At 53.3% G+C, this 20,534-nt stretch overlaps 6 protein-coding genes across 6 annotated transcripts; 1 reads left to right on the forward strand and 5 right to left on the reverse strand.

Annotated features, from left to right (window-relative positions):
- Window positions 1-745: 745 nt before the first annotated feature.
- J4E85_002490 (uncharacterized protein) lies at window positions 746-1,964 on the reverse strand (the record flags this gene model as incomplete). The annotated part of the gene is made up of 3 exons (XM_051466768.1): window positions 746-1,090; window positions 1,144-1,788; window positions 1,842-1,964. 3 exons carry the CDS (start codon window positions 1,962-1,964, stop codon window positions 746-748), a joined length of 1,113 nt encoding a protein of 370 aa, XP_051329623.1.
- A 1,655-nt stretch (window positions 1,965-3,619) lies between these two features.
- Window positions 3,620-3,862, reverse strand: J4E85_002491 (uncharacterized protein; the record flags this gene model as incomplete). The annotated part of the gene is made up of 2 exons (XM_051466769.1): window positions 3,620-3,760; window positions 3,806-3,862. The coding sequence occupies 2 exons, from the start codon at window positions 3,860-3,862 to the stop codon at window positions 3,620-3,622; spliced, it is 198 nt and encodes a 65-aa protein (XP_051329624.1).
- Window positions 3,863-4,852: 990 nt separating this feature from the next.
- Window positions 4,853-8,308, reverse strand: J4E85_002492 (uncharacterized protein; the record flags this gene model as incomplete). Its single annotated transcript, XM_051466770.1, has 3 exons — window positions 4,853-4,883; window positions 4,936-5,603; window positions 5,657-8,308. The coding sequence occupies 3 exons, from the start codon at window positions 8,306-8,308 to the stop codon at window positions 4,853-4,855; spliced, it is 3,351 nt and encodes a 1,116-aa protein (XP_051329625.1).
- Window positions 8,309-9,340: 1,032 nt separating this feature from the next.
- J4E85_002493 (uncharacterized protein) lies at window positions 9,341-11,182 on the reverse strand (the record flags this gene model as incomplete). Its single annotated transcript, XM_051466771.1, has 3 exons — window positions 9,341-9,837; window positions 9,891-10,302; window positions 10,367-11,182. 3 exons carry the CDS (start codon window positions 11,180-11,182, stop codon window positions 9,341-9,343), a joined length of 1,725 nt encoding a protein of 574 aa, XP_051329626.1.
- Window positions 11,183-11,585: 403 nt separating this feature from the next.
- Window positions 11,586-13,957, reverse strand: TRP1 (bifunctional tryptophan synthase trp1; the record flags this gene model as incomplete). The annotated part of the gene is made up of 2 exons (XM_051466772.1): window positions 11,586-13,581; window positions 13,638-13,957. 2 exons carry the CDS (start codon window positions 13,955-13,957, stop codon window positions 11,586-11,588), a joined length of 2,316 nt encoding a protein of 771 aa, XP_051329627.1.
- Window positions 13,958-14,746: 789 nt separating this feature from the next.
- Window positions 14,747-20,435, forward strand: J4E85_002495 (uncharacterized protein; the record flags this gene model as incomplete). The annotated part of the gene is made up of 2 exons (XM_051466773.1): window positions 14,747-14,811; window positions 14,858-20,435. 2 exons carry the CDS (start codon window positions 14,747-14,749, stop codon window positions 20,433-20,435), a joined length of 5,643 nt encoding a protein of 1,880 aa, XP_051329628.1.
- Window positions 20,436-20,534: the final 99 nt, after the last annotated feature.

Raw genomic sequence — 20,534 nt, forward strand, 5'->3', positions numbered from 1 at the left:
CTGGTCGCTGGTCGCTTCCGAAACGGCGATACTGCCTACGCTGTCCTGTGAAACGAGGTAGTCGGTCCGCGCCTGGCACTGTCGACATCACGAGCCTTGGATTCTGGTGAGGCATTTCATTGGCAATTCATCGGCTAATCATCAGCCTCCGTATCTCAAATGCTGGAAGGCGGGTTTCTGGCAGGCTAGTTCGCCATCGTATTATTAGAGCCCTGGCCAGCCTTCTCAACACAACATGTCCAGCCAGCACATCTGGGATCGAGTTCAAGAGCACGCCCTCTCCCCAAACGGATCCCCCGCTGCCTTGCCGCAGCTCTATCGATTATACCTGCGCCAGCCGGTCCAGAATCCCAGTAGCGGTCGAGACTTTCATGTTGGGAACGTAGTCTTTGTTTTACGGGCTTTTTGCCATCATACCACCAGCGCTAAGAACTATTCCTTGCCGACTTCCGTTCGCAAAGGCGCTCGTGTTTCTGGAACCGCCTCGTACCTCACGAACGGGTGTTCTAAACGTAGACTTTATCTTGCATTGTGTTTACATCTCGATAGAACCACGCGCATACCTTCAGATACAACCAAGAAAAAACCTCCTTTGTATACACATTCGTCACTGCGGAGTGCAGCCCGGATCATTACTAATAATAAGAAAACAATGAGAAGTCATCCACTCCTCTATACAGAAACATAGTCCCAACATGATATCGCATCCTCCTCTTTTCACACCGCCACATGGTCATTACATCCTCTATTTGTCCTTCTTCAATCCAAAGTATAATCCAAGTGCCAGCGCGATCACGGCCAGAATCAGGATGACGGTCAAGAGGATCCACCACTTGAGCCTACGCGCACGCCTGGCCGACTTGATGCCTTCGTCCAGCTGCTTGTTCGCGTTCTCGGTATCGTCCTTGACTTGCACGGTTTGCTCCTCGGTCCGCTGAATGATGGGTTCTTGGTAGACGACCTGCTCGTTGAGCTGGGTGAAGAGGAGGGCAAGCTCGCCCATGGTCTTCTCGATGCGCTGGATGTCGTTGTGGCGGGCGCGGACGGCGCCAAGGACGCTCGAGGCTTGGCCGCTACGGTTGGACTTGAGCTGCGAGTTGTTAGTGACGTATTTCTTGTTTCGTGCGATCTGTGTCTACTTACAGCTTGTGTGAAGATGCCCTCGTCACCCAGATCCGAGTTGGCAATCTCGTTGACCTCGGCATCCGTCGCATCCGGGTTGATGATGCGGTACTGGCGCCCGACAGCCTCGCGATACCTCTTGGAGTAGTCTGCCTCCTCCCTCTGGAAGTCCTCTAGCTGTGTCTTGAACGTCCTCTTCAGCGCCTCCACCTGCGTCCTCTTGGTCCGGTCGTTGGGGTCGCGCACGGCGTCCCTCTCCAGGAACTTGATCTCATCCTTGATTTGGGTGTTCCTGATCTGCGTGGCGGTTACGATGCTCTCGAGCTCGGCGGTGGAGCGGTTGTCGGGCGACGATAGCATGCGCTGGTGGACGCTTGCAATGGCTTGGATGTCGGATGTGAGTTGGCCGATGCGCGACTTTGCGCCTTCAATGCGCGCGAAGAAGTCTTCGCGACTGAGAGGCTGCGGTCCTGGCGCTTCCATGCCGGAGTGTCCGGTCGGCTCGCCGTACGCAGGCATGTTGTTCATGGGCACGTCGGTATGCGGTACGTTGGGTGGTTGGGTGTTTGCGCCGGGTTGCGAATACTGCGAGGGCTGCGAGTAGTTGGAGTCGCCATGACGTTGGAGGGGCGCCGGCGGGCTGAGCTGCTGGGCCTGGCCGTCATACTGTTTCGTCGCGTCAGTCTTTGAGTTCAAGCCGCGCGGTCGCGACTGCTTACTCCTCCGTCATAGGGGTTGGCAGAGCCGTAGCCAGTGCCGCCGTATGGGTTTGATTGCGCGCCGTATCCAGCCTCGGCCTGGCCATACGGGTTGCCGCCGTATTGCTGATAGTTTTGCGACATGTTTGGTGTTGGCTGGGATGGATTGGCAGCGTTGGAGCGATGGTTTCGGAATGCCGCAGTGGAGCTTGAGATGAGCCGCGGAAGCTACGGAATCTTGCGCTGACCGACGGACGTGAGCGCGCGGCGTTTAGTCCAGCAATTCTTCCGCACAACAAGACTAGTCTTGATAAAATGAACAGCGGATGCTGGGTCGCTGGGACTGGCAGTGCTCAGAATCGATTAATTGAACCTTGCCGTGGCCTTGTTTTGATGTGGGCTGCGAGGGAAATTAAATGATGGGACCCTGTTGAATCAGCGAGCTCTGAGCCGCGACGACGCACGTCACCAATCGCACAAGAACGGGCAAGGCACGCCCTTAGTCATCGCTAGTGACGATCGCCCGGGCGTAGCGTGCAGTCCCGTGCGAGGCGCAGCAGCACAGTCTCCATCATCACGACAAGGCAGCATCGTTTTGAAGGACCTCATTGTACACTCTCATCTTTTCGATATTGTGTGTTGTTCGCGCGATTGACCTTGAGTAGAAGTACAAGGCCTGCAGCGTACTCGGGTCTAGATCTTGTCGCCCACGGTAATGACCCGAAAGAGGAAGTGTCCGATGCGATATTGATCCCGCCCTGCCGCCATCTTTGACTGGCTATGTTCAGAGACAACCGTGCAACCCGGAGAGCATGACTGCGCCCACAGCTCTACTACAATGTCAGCGCCTACAACGTGGGCTATCGTTCTAAGGCACCCACTCGCAAGCACCACCCTCTTGGCCAACATGGCATCTCGCTCAGCGTATTCTCCTCGTGTAGACTGGGAACTATACAGGTTAGAGCTGCACTTGTACACGGCGAAGCATATCAATGTCAATTCGCGACCAACACGTTTTCTACCACCATATACAAGGAAAACGCTGAACACTCTAGAGCCTACGTCAACGTCAGGCTCCCTACTTTGCATGTCTTTATCTTAATGTAGGCTCTAGGATCATCTCAAGGATTGAGCCAAGTTGCTGGATCGTCAGAAAAGAGTATCAAAGAGAAGATGCACCACCTTCTTCATATGCTGGATGGACTTAAATGGCGCTTCTAGATGCAACAGCGGTTGATCCATGTCTGGAACGAGCTTGTGAATGACGAGGTTCTTTCTACAGAGTGCATTATGAGGGGAATTTAACTAGATGCAGCCGTAATATCTGATCTAGTTTATGTTCTTAGCAATGCTCTTCACCTTTTTAAGTATGCACAAGACTTGAGCGACTCAGCTCGCTACTCAATTAAGAAGTTCCCTCAAGACACCATGAGAGGCCTACGTCAACGTTTCACCCCCCAGCATATCAAGATTTGACTGATCGTTTTGGTGCTGGGGTGAGCGCTGTTCATCGAAAGCAGTGTGCGTCGAGGGCAATGCCAGAGGAGCCGGCTGGTCTTCACCAGGCTGACGAGTTCCATCCCGACGATCAGAGGTGCCCGATCCTCGATCGCCGCCTCCTCGTCCTTCTCCTCGCCCTTGCCCTTGTGCCTCTGCAACTCCCATCGCGTCAGGGTTCTCCGTCCGACTGTAACAAGGTCTGCGCCGTGCGGTCATAAAAGGCGCAACCTCGTCCGGTCTATGCCGTTCCTGTAAACCCGCGACGAAGAAGGCTGCTTGGCTTTCGTAGCCGCTCTGAACTATCCAAGTACGTAAAGGAGCGCGCCATTTAGTTGGCTGGCTAGGGCAATCAAGCAAGCAGTGATAGTAATCTCCGCACCAGCTACAGGGGAAATGTTCTCGGTTTGCGTATAGGCGTTGTTGAAGGACGTCCCATGGAGCTGTGGGATTAGTGGATGGGACTTGATTGTGTTGGATTGACTTACTTTGCTGTCGTGACCGAGTTGCTCCTCTGAAGGGTGACATGGGTTGCCCATGGGCATTGGGACTAGTACCTGCTACTGGAAAGAACGGGTATCCTGGGGCGTTGTCCGGGTAGTAAAGTCCGCTGGTATCCTGGGTAGAACCAGGGCCATACGAGTATAGGCCAAGCTGGTTCACATTGAGGTTTGGTATGTATGCCATTGTTGGATAGACAGGGCAACCACCACTATTCCAAGTTCCAGTACCATAATGGCCGTTCGGAGCGGTAGAGCGTCCACCTCTTTGGCTAAAAGAACCGCCATTACCATCGCGGAAGTTGCTTCCTCGTCGTACAGGGCAATTAGCGCAGTCTTTTCCTGCATGAGCAGAGTTTGGGCAGCCCACACAAAGTAACTCACAGCTCTGCTGATAATGCGGGCCAGCGCAGTTGAAACACCAAACCATCGTTGCTAAGACTAGACTGAAGAGGTACCTAGAGTGGGTCAAGGATGGAGAGTATGCTGCTCATCACGTAGCATTCTGTAGAAGTCTTATATCCTTCTCTTGACATCCAGCAAACTGATATCGGATTTGCGTTACCGTGTTTTCCACCAACAAGCCAACTTTGCTACAAGATGTTCATTGCCATGATAAGTATCAAACCCAGCCGTGCAGGTACCAGGGGTCGTAAGCGTTGCGTGACGCTACAGCCGCGGAACAATGCGATATGCTTGCTGCTTGACGCTTGTCGGCATCTGTACTGCAGACGAAATTCAGTGTCAAATACGACGACTCATCGATATTTATTGAACACGTTGAAGGAAGATGGCAGTAGGCGATTGCCAAGTCAGTTTGCCGCTTACAAGATGTTGTGTCTCACCAAGTAGACAGTACTCAAGGTCTTGACTCATCATTCTCATAGTACGTGAGGGCGCTCCCCACAAGACGTGCGTTGAATGGAATGTACGCGTGCGAACAACAACTAGAAATAGACCATAACAACATTTACCACCCCATCCTCAGAAACCCATTCCTCGAGATCCCTCTTCACAGCCAAAACATCGTATCGTTCAAGGCTCGGTGCCAAGGTCCATGATCGTTCTGGGCCACCGCCTTTCCGTCTGCATCAACTCCTCCTCCATTATCATCATACCTCTTCTCCCACGCCGTATCCTTCTTCAACGCATTCAACTCACGGTCACCCAAGCCCTGATTCTTACCCACATCTATGAGCCCAGGGTCTGCCGGATTGAAGAAGTCGTGGAAGTAGCACCGCACTCGTTCGCACAGGAGATCTGCATAATACGCCGGCGGCGCGTACCCCACGGGCAGCGTTGCTCGAGCATATGTGTAGCAAAGCCAGTTGGTGAAGTTTTGGAGTTGCGCCGGGGTGAAGTTCATGTCGTTCTCTAACACAAAGTAATGTGTTGGGCGGGCGGTTCCTGGTCCGGGGATATGTGATTGCAGGAAGAAGTCGAAGTAGTTGGGATGTGTTACTACGGAGTCGACGACCGTGCCTGGTTTGCAATTGGGATTTTCCCTGTTTTGAGGAGGTTCCTCAGGAAAGAATCGAGTGTGATGGCGCTTAGTGACGACGACGGCGGTGATCAAGGGAGACTTGGGGTTGGGGATTTGTCGCGCTTCGGCAACGCTGGCGTAGGCTGCTCTAATCTTGCGCAATTCGTGAGCACGAACCTTGGGGTACTGTCCTGGGTCAACGCCGTCTCGGTAGTACAGGATGTTGGCTGGCATTCGTCCTTTGTTCCTTGCGGCAAAAGCATTGAGTCGCTGCTCAGCCATGCCTTGCAACTCATCGATGATCTAATCGCCAAGTTAGCTGAAGCCTGTAGTTCTATGGGAAATGCGAGGAATACCTCTTGGTTTTGAGTCTGATAGCTCACTGAGCCAGCATATCGGCCAAACGTTTCATCCACGCTACCGACTAGAGCAGCTAGAGAGCGAGTGGTCTCTTTGCTGCCCTTCTGTGCGTGAGTAACATCTGCGCCAAGGATCATGGTGTCAACCAAACCCGCTTTGTTGTAAAGCATAGGTATCAGTGCTCGACCGTCGTCTTCCTTCAACTTGACTATGTGGTTGACGTTGCCCAACTTGATGTTGACTTTCATGGCGATGTTGGCGAAATAGGGCTTGGGTTTCGAAAGAAAGCGGTCGCAGTTGGCTTGCATCACACATGTAGTGTGCATCCCATAGGCTTGGTCGGCAACCCGCTTGAACTGGTTGTAGAGTACCGTCGTGCCGTATCGGCTTGTCGACGGATTGACGAGGACCACGATGCCAGCGCCGAGGATCTTTGCCTTCTTAAGGCTTTGCTTGAGCTCAGCAACTATGTCTGCAGCGTTCTCGTTGAAGTTAATCGATTCGTCAAGGTGGCCGTTGGACGTACGCTGAATGCCAGTCTCGGAGAATTGCATCAAGAGCTGATCCACAACCCACTTGCCGTACCATTTGTCCACTTTATCGAAGATTGTTTGTGGAAGTAAGACCACAACCGGGCCAACGAAACGTATCTTCGTGTCATAGAACCGTCTCTCATATAGGCCCCAGGTCTTGGACACGTCCTGTACGAGCTCCTTTCCTTGCACTGATTTTGCACCATAGCACACATGGTGAAAGGTGGCCTTGTGGAAAGGTATAGAAAGCGGCTTCTGGCTCACTTTGATGCCTGCAGCACTCAAAACTGAGTTTGGGTGCTCTTGAGTCCCTACACCTAAGGTGGCGAGACCACGCTGGACGATGTTGTTCAAGGTTTCCCGGGGTAGTTTACTGGCAACTTCGAGCATCTTTTCTGTAGCTTCAGGGGAGAGCGACTTGACGTTCTGATGCTTCGCAATCTTCAGCGCTTCGACAGGATACCATTCTGGTGAAGTGTATGTGCCCATATCGGCGCACCGGAAGTCCGACACCGCAATCTGATCTAGGAGAATTCCGTCGATGGCCTTTGATCGCAGATAGTCGAGAACGGAGATCTGTGAGTTGCCAAAGTCGAAGAGCTGATCGCGAGGAGGCCTCCCAAATTGCTTGATCGTTCTCGTCTTGCCTGGAGTGTACGAGATTTCAACCTTGACGTTCTTGAGTGAGTTGTAGCTGTTGTTCGTCTTCCTCAAGTATGTCGATACGTTCAGCGGTTCGTAAAAGGCACTCGTAGCCGAGCTGACGTTCAGCAGTGGATATCCCATTCCAACCTTGACATTTGAGAAGAAACCGTGATGAGCGAAGACTCCAGGAGATAGCTCCTGCTTACCAGCCTCGGTAAAGATCTTCTTACTTCCGACGCGGAAAAGATCAGGATCGGAGGCCATGGTTGCCTTCGTGATGATCATGTTAAGTGCTCGGTCGATTGCAATGGTTTGAGCGCGTTGCAGGTCGATAGTGAACTGAGGAAGAACGCCGTGCGCAGCTTCGGTAAGGTCTCGAACGGGTATCTCGCCTTTGTATTGGAGCCTCAGAGTCTTGACGATCGCATCTAGGTTTTTGGATGGTATAGCTGGGCGGACTGTATACTCACACTCGGCCACGATCTTGTCAACTGGGACGGAGTTTGCATGGAATAAAGTAGTCGGTTTCGTCCATGAGACAATCTGCCGCATTGCATCGCTAGCATAGAGATGCTTCTGGGATCTGAGGAGTTCGTTTGAGTTGATAAGGCTTTCCATCATCAACCGCTGTTTTGCTGCCGGTGGAAGTTTGGTGTTTTCTTCATGAGGTTGTGTCTCGCCTGTTGGCTCAGCGGTGGAATCGGTAGGGCTTTCTTCAGCAACGGCTTCGTCTTGTTCTTCTTTCGTGTTGGTCTCAGCACCGGCTTCATCTCCTTCTTCTTTCTTGTCAGATTCAGAACCGACTTCGTCGTCTTCTTTTGTAACGGGTCGAGCGCTCTCAGCGCGGTCTTCCATTCCATTGACAACGAAATAGTAAAGCACCTCTGGTAGCTTGACCGTGAAATGATTTGTGAGGACGTGGTCGAGGCTGTTGAGACCTTGCGGTCCAACGAACGACGGGCGAATCTCGTGAACGCTCAGGCTATCGGCAGCATCTACACCTTGCTTCGCCTTTGCGAATAGACTGATGGCCTTTTGTCCAAACTGGGCACGGGTGTCAACTTGTTCACAGTCATTGTTGTTTCGTTGATTGCTGTTCGAAGGACCAGTGGACGGGGCGAAAGATTGTCCTGAGCCCCTGGGGGGTGCATTGAGACCAGGCGGCGCATTGTTTGTGGGTGGTGCATAACCTCTGGGTGGTGTTGGGCCTCTGGACGGTGCATGACTTCTAGGTGGCGGAAGACCTGTGAGTGGTGGTGGGACTCTAGGCGGTGCATAACCTCTAGGTTGCGGAAGACCTGTGGGCGGTGGTGGGACTCTAGGCGGTGCATAACCTCTAGGTGGCGGGGGACCTGAGGGCGGGGGTGGAACTCTAGGCGGTGCATAACCTCTGGGCTGTGGTGGACCTCTAGGTGGTGGAGGACCTCTGGGCGGGGGTGGACCTCCGGACGGCCTTCTACCTTGCGACATGATATTTCTCGTTACTAACTGAGAGTCTCACACTTGAAGAGCTGTTTTGAAAGCGAGACGTAGGTATGATGAAAAGCTTCCGCATACTGGAGAAGCGATACTCATATAATCGCATCCTGCACCTTGACAATCGTGCGTCATGTTTGGTATTCCCTAGACAAGTTGTATTAGCAAGCCAAACTATGCTCTGAACAAAAGCTCATGGCAGCAAGCTGTTAGATCAATCGCCAGATCAACGACAGCATGTCGGTGCTTGGAACACCGTTGCCGCTCCTAATATGTGCTTGCCACGCCCGTCGTGATTAATACAGGGTGTCAATTGCTATAATCCAGATCAACCCGGTGACTTCATGTAAACGTGTCTTTGTTAGACCTTGCATGCATCGCGTGACTCTACAATCCCAACACAAAGCGAAGCGCCAGGCGTCTCTGAGATCGCGAGAATTTGTTTACCAAAGCAAAATTTTGATAATCTTGATCAACTTGCGATTTCGGGTAAGTGGTAAGCAGTAACTCCGTACATTTGTGGACTGATGGTCGCGATACGCGTCGACCGATGTATTTGCAGCTTACGTCAAGCAGCTCCGCGGCAAGCAGCATGGCTTTGCGCGTTTGTAGGTTTCGCACGATGTCTTCATCGAAGCTAGGAACTCGATAAGAGAGATGTATCGCGTAACAGGCGACATGACGTTTGATGAGGAGCGTGGTGGAAGTGGGACGGAAGGAGAGATGGAGGGACGCGTCTTTGGGCCCGGGGGGGACTAGACGCTAGTGACATATTGGGTTAATGTATTGCCTTATTGAGCGGCTACCAAGTTTAGAGCAACCTCGATGCAAATTGCTGCTGCAATATTGATTCCCGATAGCTAATGCCAAAGTGTATGCCTAGCTTCTGAAACCATTCTGTGCAGAGAGGAGAATACCACCAAATAGATATGGCCGACAACTCCCCACGCCCAATAAATCATAGCCTCTTTCTCGAGCTTCATCCGGTACCAAACCCCTCATCCCATCCCCCTCATCCCGTTCCCCTCACTCCAACCTCTCACTCGGAAACAGCCTCCTCTTCCTGTTACCCCCACTCAGCAAATGCGCAAACTCCGGCGCCACAAACCCCCTATTAGCATTCCCTCCACCGCCAACCGGCATCGGCACTGTATACTTACTCACCCCGCCATCACCACTATAACTAATATGCTGGCCATACGCGTCCACTGTCGGTCTACCCATCGGCCCATTAAACATGGGTCGGTTATGGTTGACCTTCATATCCCTAGCACGCAGTAGACCTGCCTTCCTCTTCTCGACTTCTTCCGCGTCGGCGATCTTCTGGAGACGGGCTTCTTCGGCTTTGTGCACGTCTTCGGCGTCGCGGTGGATGGGGCCGCCGATGAAGCCGTGGCGGGTGAGGGGGTGCGAGATCGAAGGGAGGAGAGAGGTGCCCCGGATGTAGGTGTCGGATATGTCGCCGAGGACTTCGAGACCGGAGGTTGTGCCTGTGTACATGGCTGGTGATTGGGGGAGGCGACCTAGAGAAGTCAGTATGTATGTCATATCGCTTTTGGATATGGATGCTCCTTACCCATTGGCATGCCCATTTTCGGTTTTCCGTACCAGAAGGGCTCGATGTTGAGGAGCTGGGCGCGCGCCTTTTGGAGGGTCTTGTCGTCGTCGAAGCGTTCTTCCCAGGAGAGGAGGGTAAGGTCGCGGAAGGCATGGCGAAATGAGCGCATGGCGGTAGCGAAGTCACTGCCGCGGGGGCATAGCTCGCCGTTGTACGGAGCCTCTGGCGTTGGAGCTGGCTTGGTGGCGATGGATAGCAGGCGGCTCGCTTCGGGGTGCTGAGTGATTTCGTCGCTGCTAAGAGACACTTGTCGCTTGACATCTTCCTTCTCTTCCTTCTCCGCTGCCGGCAAGATCTTGGCGGGCTTGTACTGTACAAGCGCCCAGTATACATGCGGCTTTGTATGACTCTCCAATAGCGCAATGTGGTACTGTGGAGGTAGACGTGCGAGGTCAGTATATGTCTCGTAATCATTTTGTACGGTTAGAGCTTACATTTGCAGAACCAAAGGGAGGATTGTCTACGCGTACAAGCAGGATCTTGTACTCGAAGCCGTCCGTATCTTGACAGTAGTGATAATCCTCTTTCCAGTGAGAAATCTTAGCTTGAGGTACTTTCTTAGAGGTACCACGGGGCTTGGATTTCTTGAGAGGTGTCTGGATAAGAGTGACGGGCTTTGGACATTGGCTGGCCGGGCTTGGAGTGTCATCCATGACTTCAATAGAGTTCTTTGCCTGGCCCTCACAAGCTCCAGCTCCAGCACCCTCAGCCAACGCAGCCTCTCTCTCCGCCCTCCTACGCAAGAGATCTTCTTTCGCAGAGATGAAAGGGATGTTCGGAATTGCCGGGGCAGAAGTGGCAAAGAAGAAACTCTTGCTCTTCCTCGGCTTTCTCGCAACAACACGAGATGTTTTCAACGTACCTGATCCGGTCAACCCTTCGATATTCTCACAGCCTTTCCTGAACTTACTGCCATCCGCCAGAGTACCTATCCTCTTGAGCTCTTTCTTCTTCCTCCTCTCTTTCATAAGTACTTCCCACGTGTACTTCCTAGTACCGAGCTTTTTCTTCGCTTGCAACGAGTCGTCGAACCAGTCATAGCTGACTACGTGGATGTTGAGGTCGGTGGCTTGTTGTACTGCGTCGGCGGGTTTCTTGTATGCCTCCTTACTGGCGATGAGGTGGGTGATGCTCTTGTTGATCTTCGCAGAGTATTTGCCGCCGTTTCGCTCGATCCAGGCTTTGATCTGCTTAGCATCATGTGGATGGGTACCAACAACGGCAATAGTCAGCTTGTCCAACACACCCATTGCAGCGGCGCGGTGGTTGGATTGTAGAGTGTAGGAGTGATGGTGTGTAAACTTGCTTGACGACGTAGATGAGGGCTTATGACGTCCAGACTGAGGGTCTAAATCTGGCGAGACCCTCGTTAGTCTTACCTTGTGGTGGTGGGCAGCGGTCGAAGTGATATAGCGTTTGCCGGGACCGTGCGGCTGCCATCATGAGGTAAGAGACGCCGACAAAGCGACTCTAGGCCGCTATTTGCGGCGGCACAAACCATCATTATCAGAACATTGAGCTGCCTGACTCGTAAGGAAATGAGGACCAAAAAGAGTATTCAAAGAAAGATCAGAAGAATGCTGGGCCATCTGTGTTATATTTGATAATCCCGAAGATCACCTTCAGCTTCGGTAGTCGTATTCTGAACCGCCACTACTGGTTCTTCGCCGCCTTGATGAATGCCCTTATCTTATCCAGGCTTTGCTTGCCATCTTCTTCCACACCACTGCTGACGTCGACAGCATGCACGCGGTCCCGGTACTCATCGAGTCCAGCGAGCGTAGCTTGGACGTTGTCGGGGTTCAATCCTCCTGCTAATATGACCTTGATACCGTCATCTTTCGCGAATACTGCCTTGACATCTGAGAGATCTAGCTGCTGACCCGAGCCGCCGGATCCTGCATCCAGAAGTGGTAGGGCGTGATACCCTCTTGAGCCAATGCCAAGGTTGTGCGGATTGAATGCTCTCAAAACAGGCACAGGAACAAGCTTTGCCCACTCTAAAGGCTCCTGACCATGGAATTGTACGACGTCTAGATTCAGCAGTCGCTGCTGTTCAAGTACGTACTCTAGCGACTGATTTCGGAACACGCCTACGAGGAGCGCGTGACTATCACTTGACACCAGTCGTGCTGCGCTGTGCTCAAAGAAGTCGGTGGCAGACTTTGATTCAGCAAGCAGCCCGGATTTCGAGACCACAGGCTTTCTGGTCTTGTGTACGGTTTCCGAGATTTCCAGAGCTGTCTCAGCTGTCACTGTTCGCTTGGTCCCTGGCGCGAGGATCATGCCGATAAGGTCAGCTCCTGCTTCGATTGCGACTTTTGCGGCTTCGGCACTGCGAGTACCACAGATCTTCACCATCGGGTTTGATGCTGTTCCCGTCTTCTTGGTAGATGAGCCACCCAGAAGCTCCGCGATGAACTGAGCGGTGTCAGATGCGCGCATCAGCGCTTCACCGACCAAAACTGCGCCAACTCCACTCTTGATGTATGGTTCGACATCCTTGGGCCCGGCAATACCGCTTAGCGCACACAAGATCGTCTCTTTTGGAACCATGTTAATGAGACGGTTGGTAGTTTCCATGTCGACCTCGAAGTTCACAAGGTTACGGTTGTTCACACCAATGACTTGAGCGCCCAGCTTGACCGCAATCTCCGTTTCTTCCGCGTTCTGGACCTCGACGAGAGGCTCCATTCCGAGTGATCGGGAATAGTCGTAGAGTTTCTTCAAGACTGCTTCATCCAGCATCTTGACGATTAGCAACACTGTATCGGCACCCGCGAGCCTAGCTTCCAGGATCTGGTACTCCTCGAAGATGAACTCCTTGCGCAGGACGGCGGGACGGTTCGGCATGCCTTCCAAGCTTTGTCGAACAGCTTTGAGGTCGTCGATGCTACCCTTGAACCATTCCGGCTCAGTCAGTACGGATATCGTGCTTGCACCGGCCTTTGCGTATAGCCTTGCTTGAGCGGGAGCGCATGCGGATAGCGAGATTATGCCTTTAGAAGGCGATGCGCGCTTGATCTCGGCCATGAGCGACAGCCGGAAGGGCGATTGCCTGAGGCGCTCGGGGAAGTTGATTTGAGGAGGCGCTAGGTTGAGATCGTACGCAGCCTGTAGATCACTGGGCCGTTGGGACGGAATCTCCTTCTGCTTAGCAACCGAGGCCCTGCGATGGTCGTAGATCTTCTCCAGTATGGATGTCTGCTTGTCCTTCTTTGCGCCGGTTGCTGTGCCGTTGGAACCAGCTCCGACTGCTTGGGCATGTGCCTCTTTCTGTAGTCGCTCATTTTCGGCCCAGGTGCCTCCCTGCATCTTTAGGAAGTTCCTCACCATGAGCCGACCGTCCTCTGTCAGGATGCTCTCCGGGTGGAATTGTACACCCTCCATGACGTATTCCTTGTGTCGCACGCCCATAACGACTTCCTTAACTTCGGCTTCTTCGTTGGCGGGTATGGTCGCAGTTACCTCGAGGCAGTCTGGGAGAGTGCCGTGGGTGCCGGCGAGGGAGTGGTAGCGCGTAACGGGGACATTTTGCGAGACGCCCGCGAAGACGCCCTTGCCGTCGTGCTTGAGAGGCGACGTTTTGCCGTGCAGGACCTGGCCTGTCACGTCTACAGTACCGCCGTAGCTGTAGAAAATGCACTGTCTTGATCGTGTCAGCACTGCCCCGCGTGTTGCGCCCACCGGAAACCGAGAACTCACTCGCCCATGCACACGCCGAAAATCGGGATCTTGCCGCTGTAGTGCTTGATGGCCGCATTGCTAATGCCTGCATCCTTCTCAGGGTGTCCTGGACCTGGGCTGATTACCAGCTGTGTAGGGTTTTTCACGATGAGATCTTCGAGGGTAATCTCATCATTTCGGTATACGGTCACTTTCGCGCCTTCGAAGACGAGGTACTGGTACACATTCCAGGTGAACGAGTCGTAGTTGTCTATGAGTACAACGTTGGAAGCTGTGGGTATCGGCGGAGATGGTGTGGGGTTGCTGGGCGAGTGGTCGATTAGTTCGAGAGCGGGCATCTTGGGCGGTGTTCTGCGTCAGCGTTGCCGTCGCGTTGGAAGCCCGGTGGCTGTTATATAGCTTCTTCTGAGTACCCTCCGGCTCAGATGGCAGAAAGCGCGACGGCCCTTTGACGGCGAGGTCAACGTTTAGAATAAATTAGCTGCCGATTAACGGAGTGTGCGCCGACAGATATGAGTGCACTTTGGGACAGGAAGGTGGGAAGGAATGGCTGTCTACTAGAGTGGTGGGGTGACTCAATGATGCTCTATTCAGATATTGAGGCTGCGGAGTTAGCACGGAGGTGGCATGAATCGGTCCTTAGTGCTACGGTGCTGTACCTCAGGTTTGGTACAGCAACGCCGCTATTGCGCGACCTCTTGGATGTAGGACATGTAACAGATTAGTTGGATTCTGTGTATACCAGAGAGCGGGTCATTCTCTCGGTGCAGGCAGACTGCGGACAATTGCTGCATAGTTGCCAGAAGGTAGTTGGAAACCAGACGAAACCCCATTGCGACGCGGACCAATACGAGCGAAACTAGATGGCGATAATATCTCTATGCGCATCAATCTCTACCTAGAACATTGAAGCGTATGTGCGTGATAGGTGTTGGTGTGAGCGAGCGCGCAGAAAGAGCCCTTGTGATGATCCCTGCACGTACTAGCTCGACTTTCGCGTGAGCTTTGGCTTTCGCGACTTTCGTAGCCATTGACGCCAAACATTCGGCAACACGACCCCCACGCCTCTCCAGCACCTTCATGGCCTTTGGGTAGCTGATTAACTACTCGCGCACTGCAGCGCAACCATGGCCCCCATCCAATCCCCCGAGTTCGACCTGGGCAAGTGCCTCAAGGGCGAGCAGCAGCTTGTGTATGTTTACCCGCATCGAGCGCAGCAACGTAGCTGACAGTAGCAGGACCTGGGACATCGCATACCGCGCCCTCTGCGACCCCGAAACCGCGTCCAAGAGCGACGCCCTACGCGCCTTCCTCACCGCCAACGAGAACATAGACATCCTAGCCCACCCGTGGAAGCCCTTTCCCGACCCTTCGTCGCAGGAGAAGAGCAAATTCGAATCAAAGACCGCGCCCATCAGCGTCACGCCCGCCCAGAGCGAACACTACGATGTAGCAGAGATCAAGGACGACAGCCTGTGGTTGTCTAAAGAGGCGCAGATATCAGAATATGCAGCGCTGCAGTTGGTCGTCCAGGAATGGCAGGGCAGGCCAACCGCACAGCTATTAAGTGGACTTACTGAAGAGGAGGCCCTCAGCGTACAGGAAGCCGCAGGAGTCGGGAATCTAGGCGCCTCGACTTTCGTCCCAAACTCATCCATCATGGCCTCACCGCTCGCTTCCAAGACCGCGCATCTCGAAGCAAAGGACCAGCGCCGCCTCCACATCCTCGACGTCTACCACTCGACGTGCGCGTCCATCATACGCATCAGTCAGCTTCTCGTCTCGTGGGGCTGTGCATCCAACTTGCGCAGCCAAACCATCTACGGCAACGACTACCTAAGCATTGGCGCCGGCTGGATTGAAGAGCTTGGACAGGCTATCGCAGCAGCACAAGATGGCCCCTCGGGCGGAAAGGCACTAGACGAGTTGCTCAAAGCATTCGACAAAAGATGCGACGCTTTAGACACCGGCTATGGCTGGGACGTCGACGAGTCGATACTAGAGCCTGCGTCGGAGAAATGGGTTGTCGCGCAGACTACAGAGATGCTGCACATCCTTCACCTGGCCTTGGTACACGCAGACCTGGTTGCGAAGGACTTCCTACCTGCGGCTACCATCGAGGACTGGCTCAAAGCCTTCAGTTTCCGCGGCTTTTTCCGCGAATTCCCTGCAGTCACGACTCGCCAGGAACCTCTCATTCCGGTGATACAACTGCTGACTTCACTCATGTCTCTGACCATCTTGAAAGTGGACAAAATCATGGATGATCTCGAATCTGGTAACTGCAACGCCTGGGACTCCTCATCGTATATTCTCAACGGCACAGTTGTAGAGAGTATTACCACCATCTTCGGAGAGGCCAAGTTGCTGGGCGCCAGTCCGGCTACACCACCTACATTCGCCTGGGCTATCCTGACTTGGAGGCTCACAACTCGTGCGAGCTACGAGGAACAGGAGCGTGACCGTCTCATCGAAGCGTCAAACGACACAGGGAACACGGAACCTCAGACTTCACCACTCGAAGAGGCTGCTTTGGTCGTGGCTAGACTTGAGAATCATGAGCTCTTCGACGGCAAGATGCCTTATGAGGAGCTGGCCAACATTAGCTCAGCAGTGGGCGTGCTAGCTATCATCAACCAACTAGTCGAGACCAGTCTGCCAGCATTTGGAACATCGATCGACCAGATATCACAGGATAGGATTCGTCTACTGTTCCTCCAACTCATCCGTGCCGCAGTCGGCAGTGACATTGTCGCGTACAGCCCGGATCTGATAGTAACAACATACACAATTCTCACCGGTGACAACTCCTTCCGTAGATGGGAGAATGGCGAGATTTCTCGTCATGCTGATCCGGTTGTTGCGTATTTCCTGGAAGACGAATACATCCTTCGACCACTGCTGCTCAACGAAGCTCGCCTACGCTATCCCTACGAGATGACGCCCTTCCTCAAATTCTGTAGCGCATTGACTCGCGGGGACAAGACCATGCAGAACGGCATGCCTACATTTATCGAGAAGCTTGGGAACCACAACCGACTTATGCAACGCCTCCCAGAAGGCTTCAGGGATTATGCATTGACGCGCGAGGAGGAGAATGCCAACTGGGTCGAACTCACAGCCAATCTTCCACTCTTCTCGACTGGAACCCCTTCAAGCTTCCGTGGGCAACGACGGTTATTGACCTCCGGCAGGTCGACACAGTCTGACGGCCTGTCTGGAATACCTGCTGGCACAGAAGGAATTATCGTCGATGATAGCTCACAGCCTTATGTGGCGGTATGGCATCATCACCACTCTACACTTTCGTACCTAGTCGAGCTGCTTTCAACATACCCTGTAGGCAGCAGTAAGGTCGAAACCGCCACGCAGCAACCCGCATCTCGCGAAAGCGTCATCGAGATCATCGGACTCTTCGCCGACTTGATGCATTCTTCTTTACATGCTTCTGAGGGCATCTGTTCAGCGGAACTTCTGGAGGCGATCAGCATCGGTGCTGAAAGCAGCCAGGATACTGTCAACATTGTGCTTGCCATTTTCGAGGAGGAGCTGCTTCACCTCTGCCAGGAGCCTAGTAACGAGGCTTCTCTAGAGCTTCTGGTCAACTGCACCCACTTCCTAGAGGCCTTAATCATCGTCTCACCACATAGGGTGTGGCCCTGGCTCGCTAGGAGCAGGTTGCTAGAAGGCGACGGCAACGGAAGCTTGGCGACTATTCTGATCGGAACTGAGATGGTTCTTGGGCGATATGACTTCCTCATAGGATGCATTCGACTTTACAAGGGGCTCGTCAAGGATGCCGTTGAGCGATCGGTGTCTCGCAAAGTGCCGACAAAAGCACTTAGTCGCTTCAATGCATCTGCGCCTTCAGAAAGCGGAACGTCGGATAAGATCATGAGCACCATCCTCTTTACATTCGGCCGGACCCTTGCCAGCATATACGAGAGCTCTTTGAACTGGAAATACTCCCAACCCAACCACCGTCCTGAGATCAATATCGCTATCTGCGAGGTTTTCACAACGATCTTGAACCTTGCGTACAGCGTCGACGACGAGCCCAAGCTATCTGCTAAACTTGCCAAATCTATCGCGCCCATCGCTGAGTACCTTACCCAGCTATACCTTACGCGATCTGGTGCAGATCTTCCAACGAACCCGCTGATGACATCTTTGGTTACTGGTGTCAGCCCCAGTGACATCACGTTGCTCACGACCTCGAGTGCTTTGTGGATGCAGCAGACGCAAACTACTGTGGCCTTCGCCGATGTCCTTGTCAGGGTTGCAATACTACTTAACAAGCCCTGGACACACCTGGAGCAGCAGTTGTTCAAAGCTACGCCATTATTAGCACGGCTATATGCGACTAGTGACAAGTGGAAGTCGCAGGTCGTGCTCCTTTTGGAAGCTCTTGTTCGCGGTGCTGTGCGGGTCGCTGGACAAGAAGACTCAACAATGGCAGACGGAGACCCAAAGCAGACTGCTCGAAAACAGATTGAACAGCAAGAACCGCCTTCCCTACTTGGTCACCTTGGACCACGGACTGCAAAGAACTTCTTGAGTGTGCTGTCACAACTAGATGAGCCATTGCAGATAGTGGACATTCAGACGAACGTCTGGAACTTGCTTTCGGCTGTAGTAACGTGCAAGCAGCAATGGTTCTCGTTGTACCTGCTCACTGGTAGCACACCTCGCGAGTCGATTCGCTCCAAGAAGGATGCGACCCATGACTCAAGAAACAAAGCTCTCCTCACGCGAGCGCTCGATGCGCTTTCCAACATGGCTTTGCCTGAGAAAGACGCGAGTGGGATTTCATGGCCTCTTCACACTGCCATGCTTGAGTTTGTTTCATCAGCGCAGAACAATTGGTCGTGGGCAATGGGTGACCTAAGGCAACGTAAAGACCTGATTCAGAAGCTGCTTGCTTTCCTGAAGTGGATGGCCAAGCAACCCAAACAACCAAAAATGAGCAGCAATAGCGAGACATTGGAGCGCTCTTTCCAGAACAGGTTTGCATCGTTAGCTTGCGAAGTCATCGCTATGTACCTCCACAGCTCGCGGCAAGTGGGCGACATCACTGTGCTCAAGGATGTTGTGCCGAGTCTGACATACCTGGAAGATACTGCTTTGGAGCTGCCGTCATACAGTACATCCCTGCACGGCTATCTTAAACAAAACCTTGAGCAACAGTATCCTGGTGTCTCGCTAGGCAACCTCAAACGAACCACGCTCTACCCGGAGACCTTCGGGCGCGCCTTCTTCTACGACATTGACCTTGCTCAGCAGCTTTTGGGCTTCAACAGCAAATGGACTGGTCCTAGAGAAGGTACAGGCTTCGCTGCTGAGGTGGAAAAGGCCAACTACAACCTTGGCCTCGTTGAATCACAGGTCCTCCTGCTCCAGGGCTGGAAGCTGCTGGCTCTTGAGCTGAGCCAGGTCGTAGCAAAGGACGAGCGCATAGTCAAGGTCCTTGTCGGAGTCATCCAGAAGTGCATGGTTGCCAATCAGCAATCAAATCTTCCGGAAGCGTTGTTTGGCCAGCTCATGGTCCTGCGAGCAGATTTGGCTTTTGCACTGCTTAAGAAGCTGGTGGAGGCCAAGGTACGAACAAGCGAGGCACGCCAACTACTCAGTCCAGTATGGAACGCCATCCGCACTTCTACGCCCGACTTCGAGAACGTGTTTTCGACTGACGCTGTGCACTACTACCGGTCTCTTCTACGAATCCTGTACCTCGCCCTTCATTTCCATCTAATCGAAGACACGGACACGTCAGACGACGCATCCTTCCGCTCCTCTTTCCGCGGCACGATGCCCACAAGCCACAACAAATACACGGAACCCATCTCCACCCAACTCCTTGAGATTCTGTCAGACACGGTTGCAAAGGGCTTCCGCAGCCTGGCTAACCAACTCCACGCCGAGCCCGCATCCGTCTCGCCATCTGACTTCGCCCTCCTCACCGCGCTCCTCCAACGTATTATTGCGATACCAGAGATGTCGAAGTGGCAACAACAAGCCGCTCTCCTCTTCGCCAACAGCAACACTGTACGCTACGCCACCAGTCTATTCTCATGGGCCGACCGCCTGACAATCTCCCACAATGGCGTCGACGACCCCATCTACGGCGAGCTCAGCGTCCTCTTCCTACTCTCTCTATCGAGCATCTCAGCCCTCGCCGAGACCATGGCCGTAGAAGGCATACTCAGCCAACTCAACACCGCAAACATTATGAACTACTACCGACGCACCAACGGCATGGGACCCTTCGACAATCCATCCCGCATGTACAGCATCTGGACAAAAGGCATCCTGCCCCTCTGCCTCAACCTCCTCCTCTCAGTCGGCCCACCCATCGCCGCGGAAATCTCATCCTTCCTCAACCAATTCCCCGAACAACTCGCCCGTTCAGCCCTAAGCATAAACTCGAACCCTTCGTCCCGCACATCCGCCACAAAGATCACACTGACCGTCGCCTCGGAAGTCCACTCCCTCTCCCTCATCGCCAGCATACTAGAAAACGTCCGCAAACAAGGACCTAAGTTGGGTATCCAAGCCAACGAAGTCGCCCTCCTAGACTGGGATAAGGAAAACATCAAGGAAGACGTCGAGAGCTGGTTGAGTCGCAAGAGTGCGCTACGCGAGCGTATCGTTGCTGTCGACGAGCGCGAGCTGGAGATGCTGAGTAGCCGGAAGGGATCAGGTGAGGATGCGCTGAGTGAGCTTGAGATGAGGGTGTTGGGGGAATTGGAAGATGCGGGGAAGTGTCTTGGTGTGGGGAATGGGAACGGGAACGGGAACGGAAATGGCAAGAAATAGATGGAGAGGGGGATGTGTAGGATGATTTGTAAAAGCGCTGGAGTTCTGGAGCGGGTGTTTGAGATTAGTTGGTCGTTGGATCTAGGGGGTGGTAGTGTA

The sequence above is a fragment of the Alternaria conjuncta genome (genome assembly GCF_024043145.1).
Source record: "Alternaria conjuncta strain BMP 0040 chromosome Unknown scaffold_3, whole genome shotgun sequence".
Lineage (NCBI taxonomy): Eukaryota > Fungi > Ascomycota > Dothideomycetes > Pleosporales > Pleosporaceae > Alternaria > Alternaria conjuncta.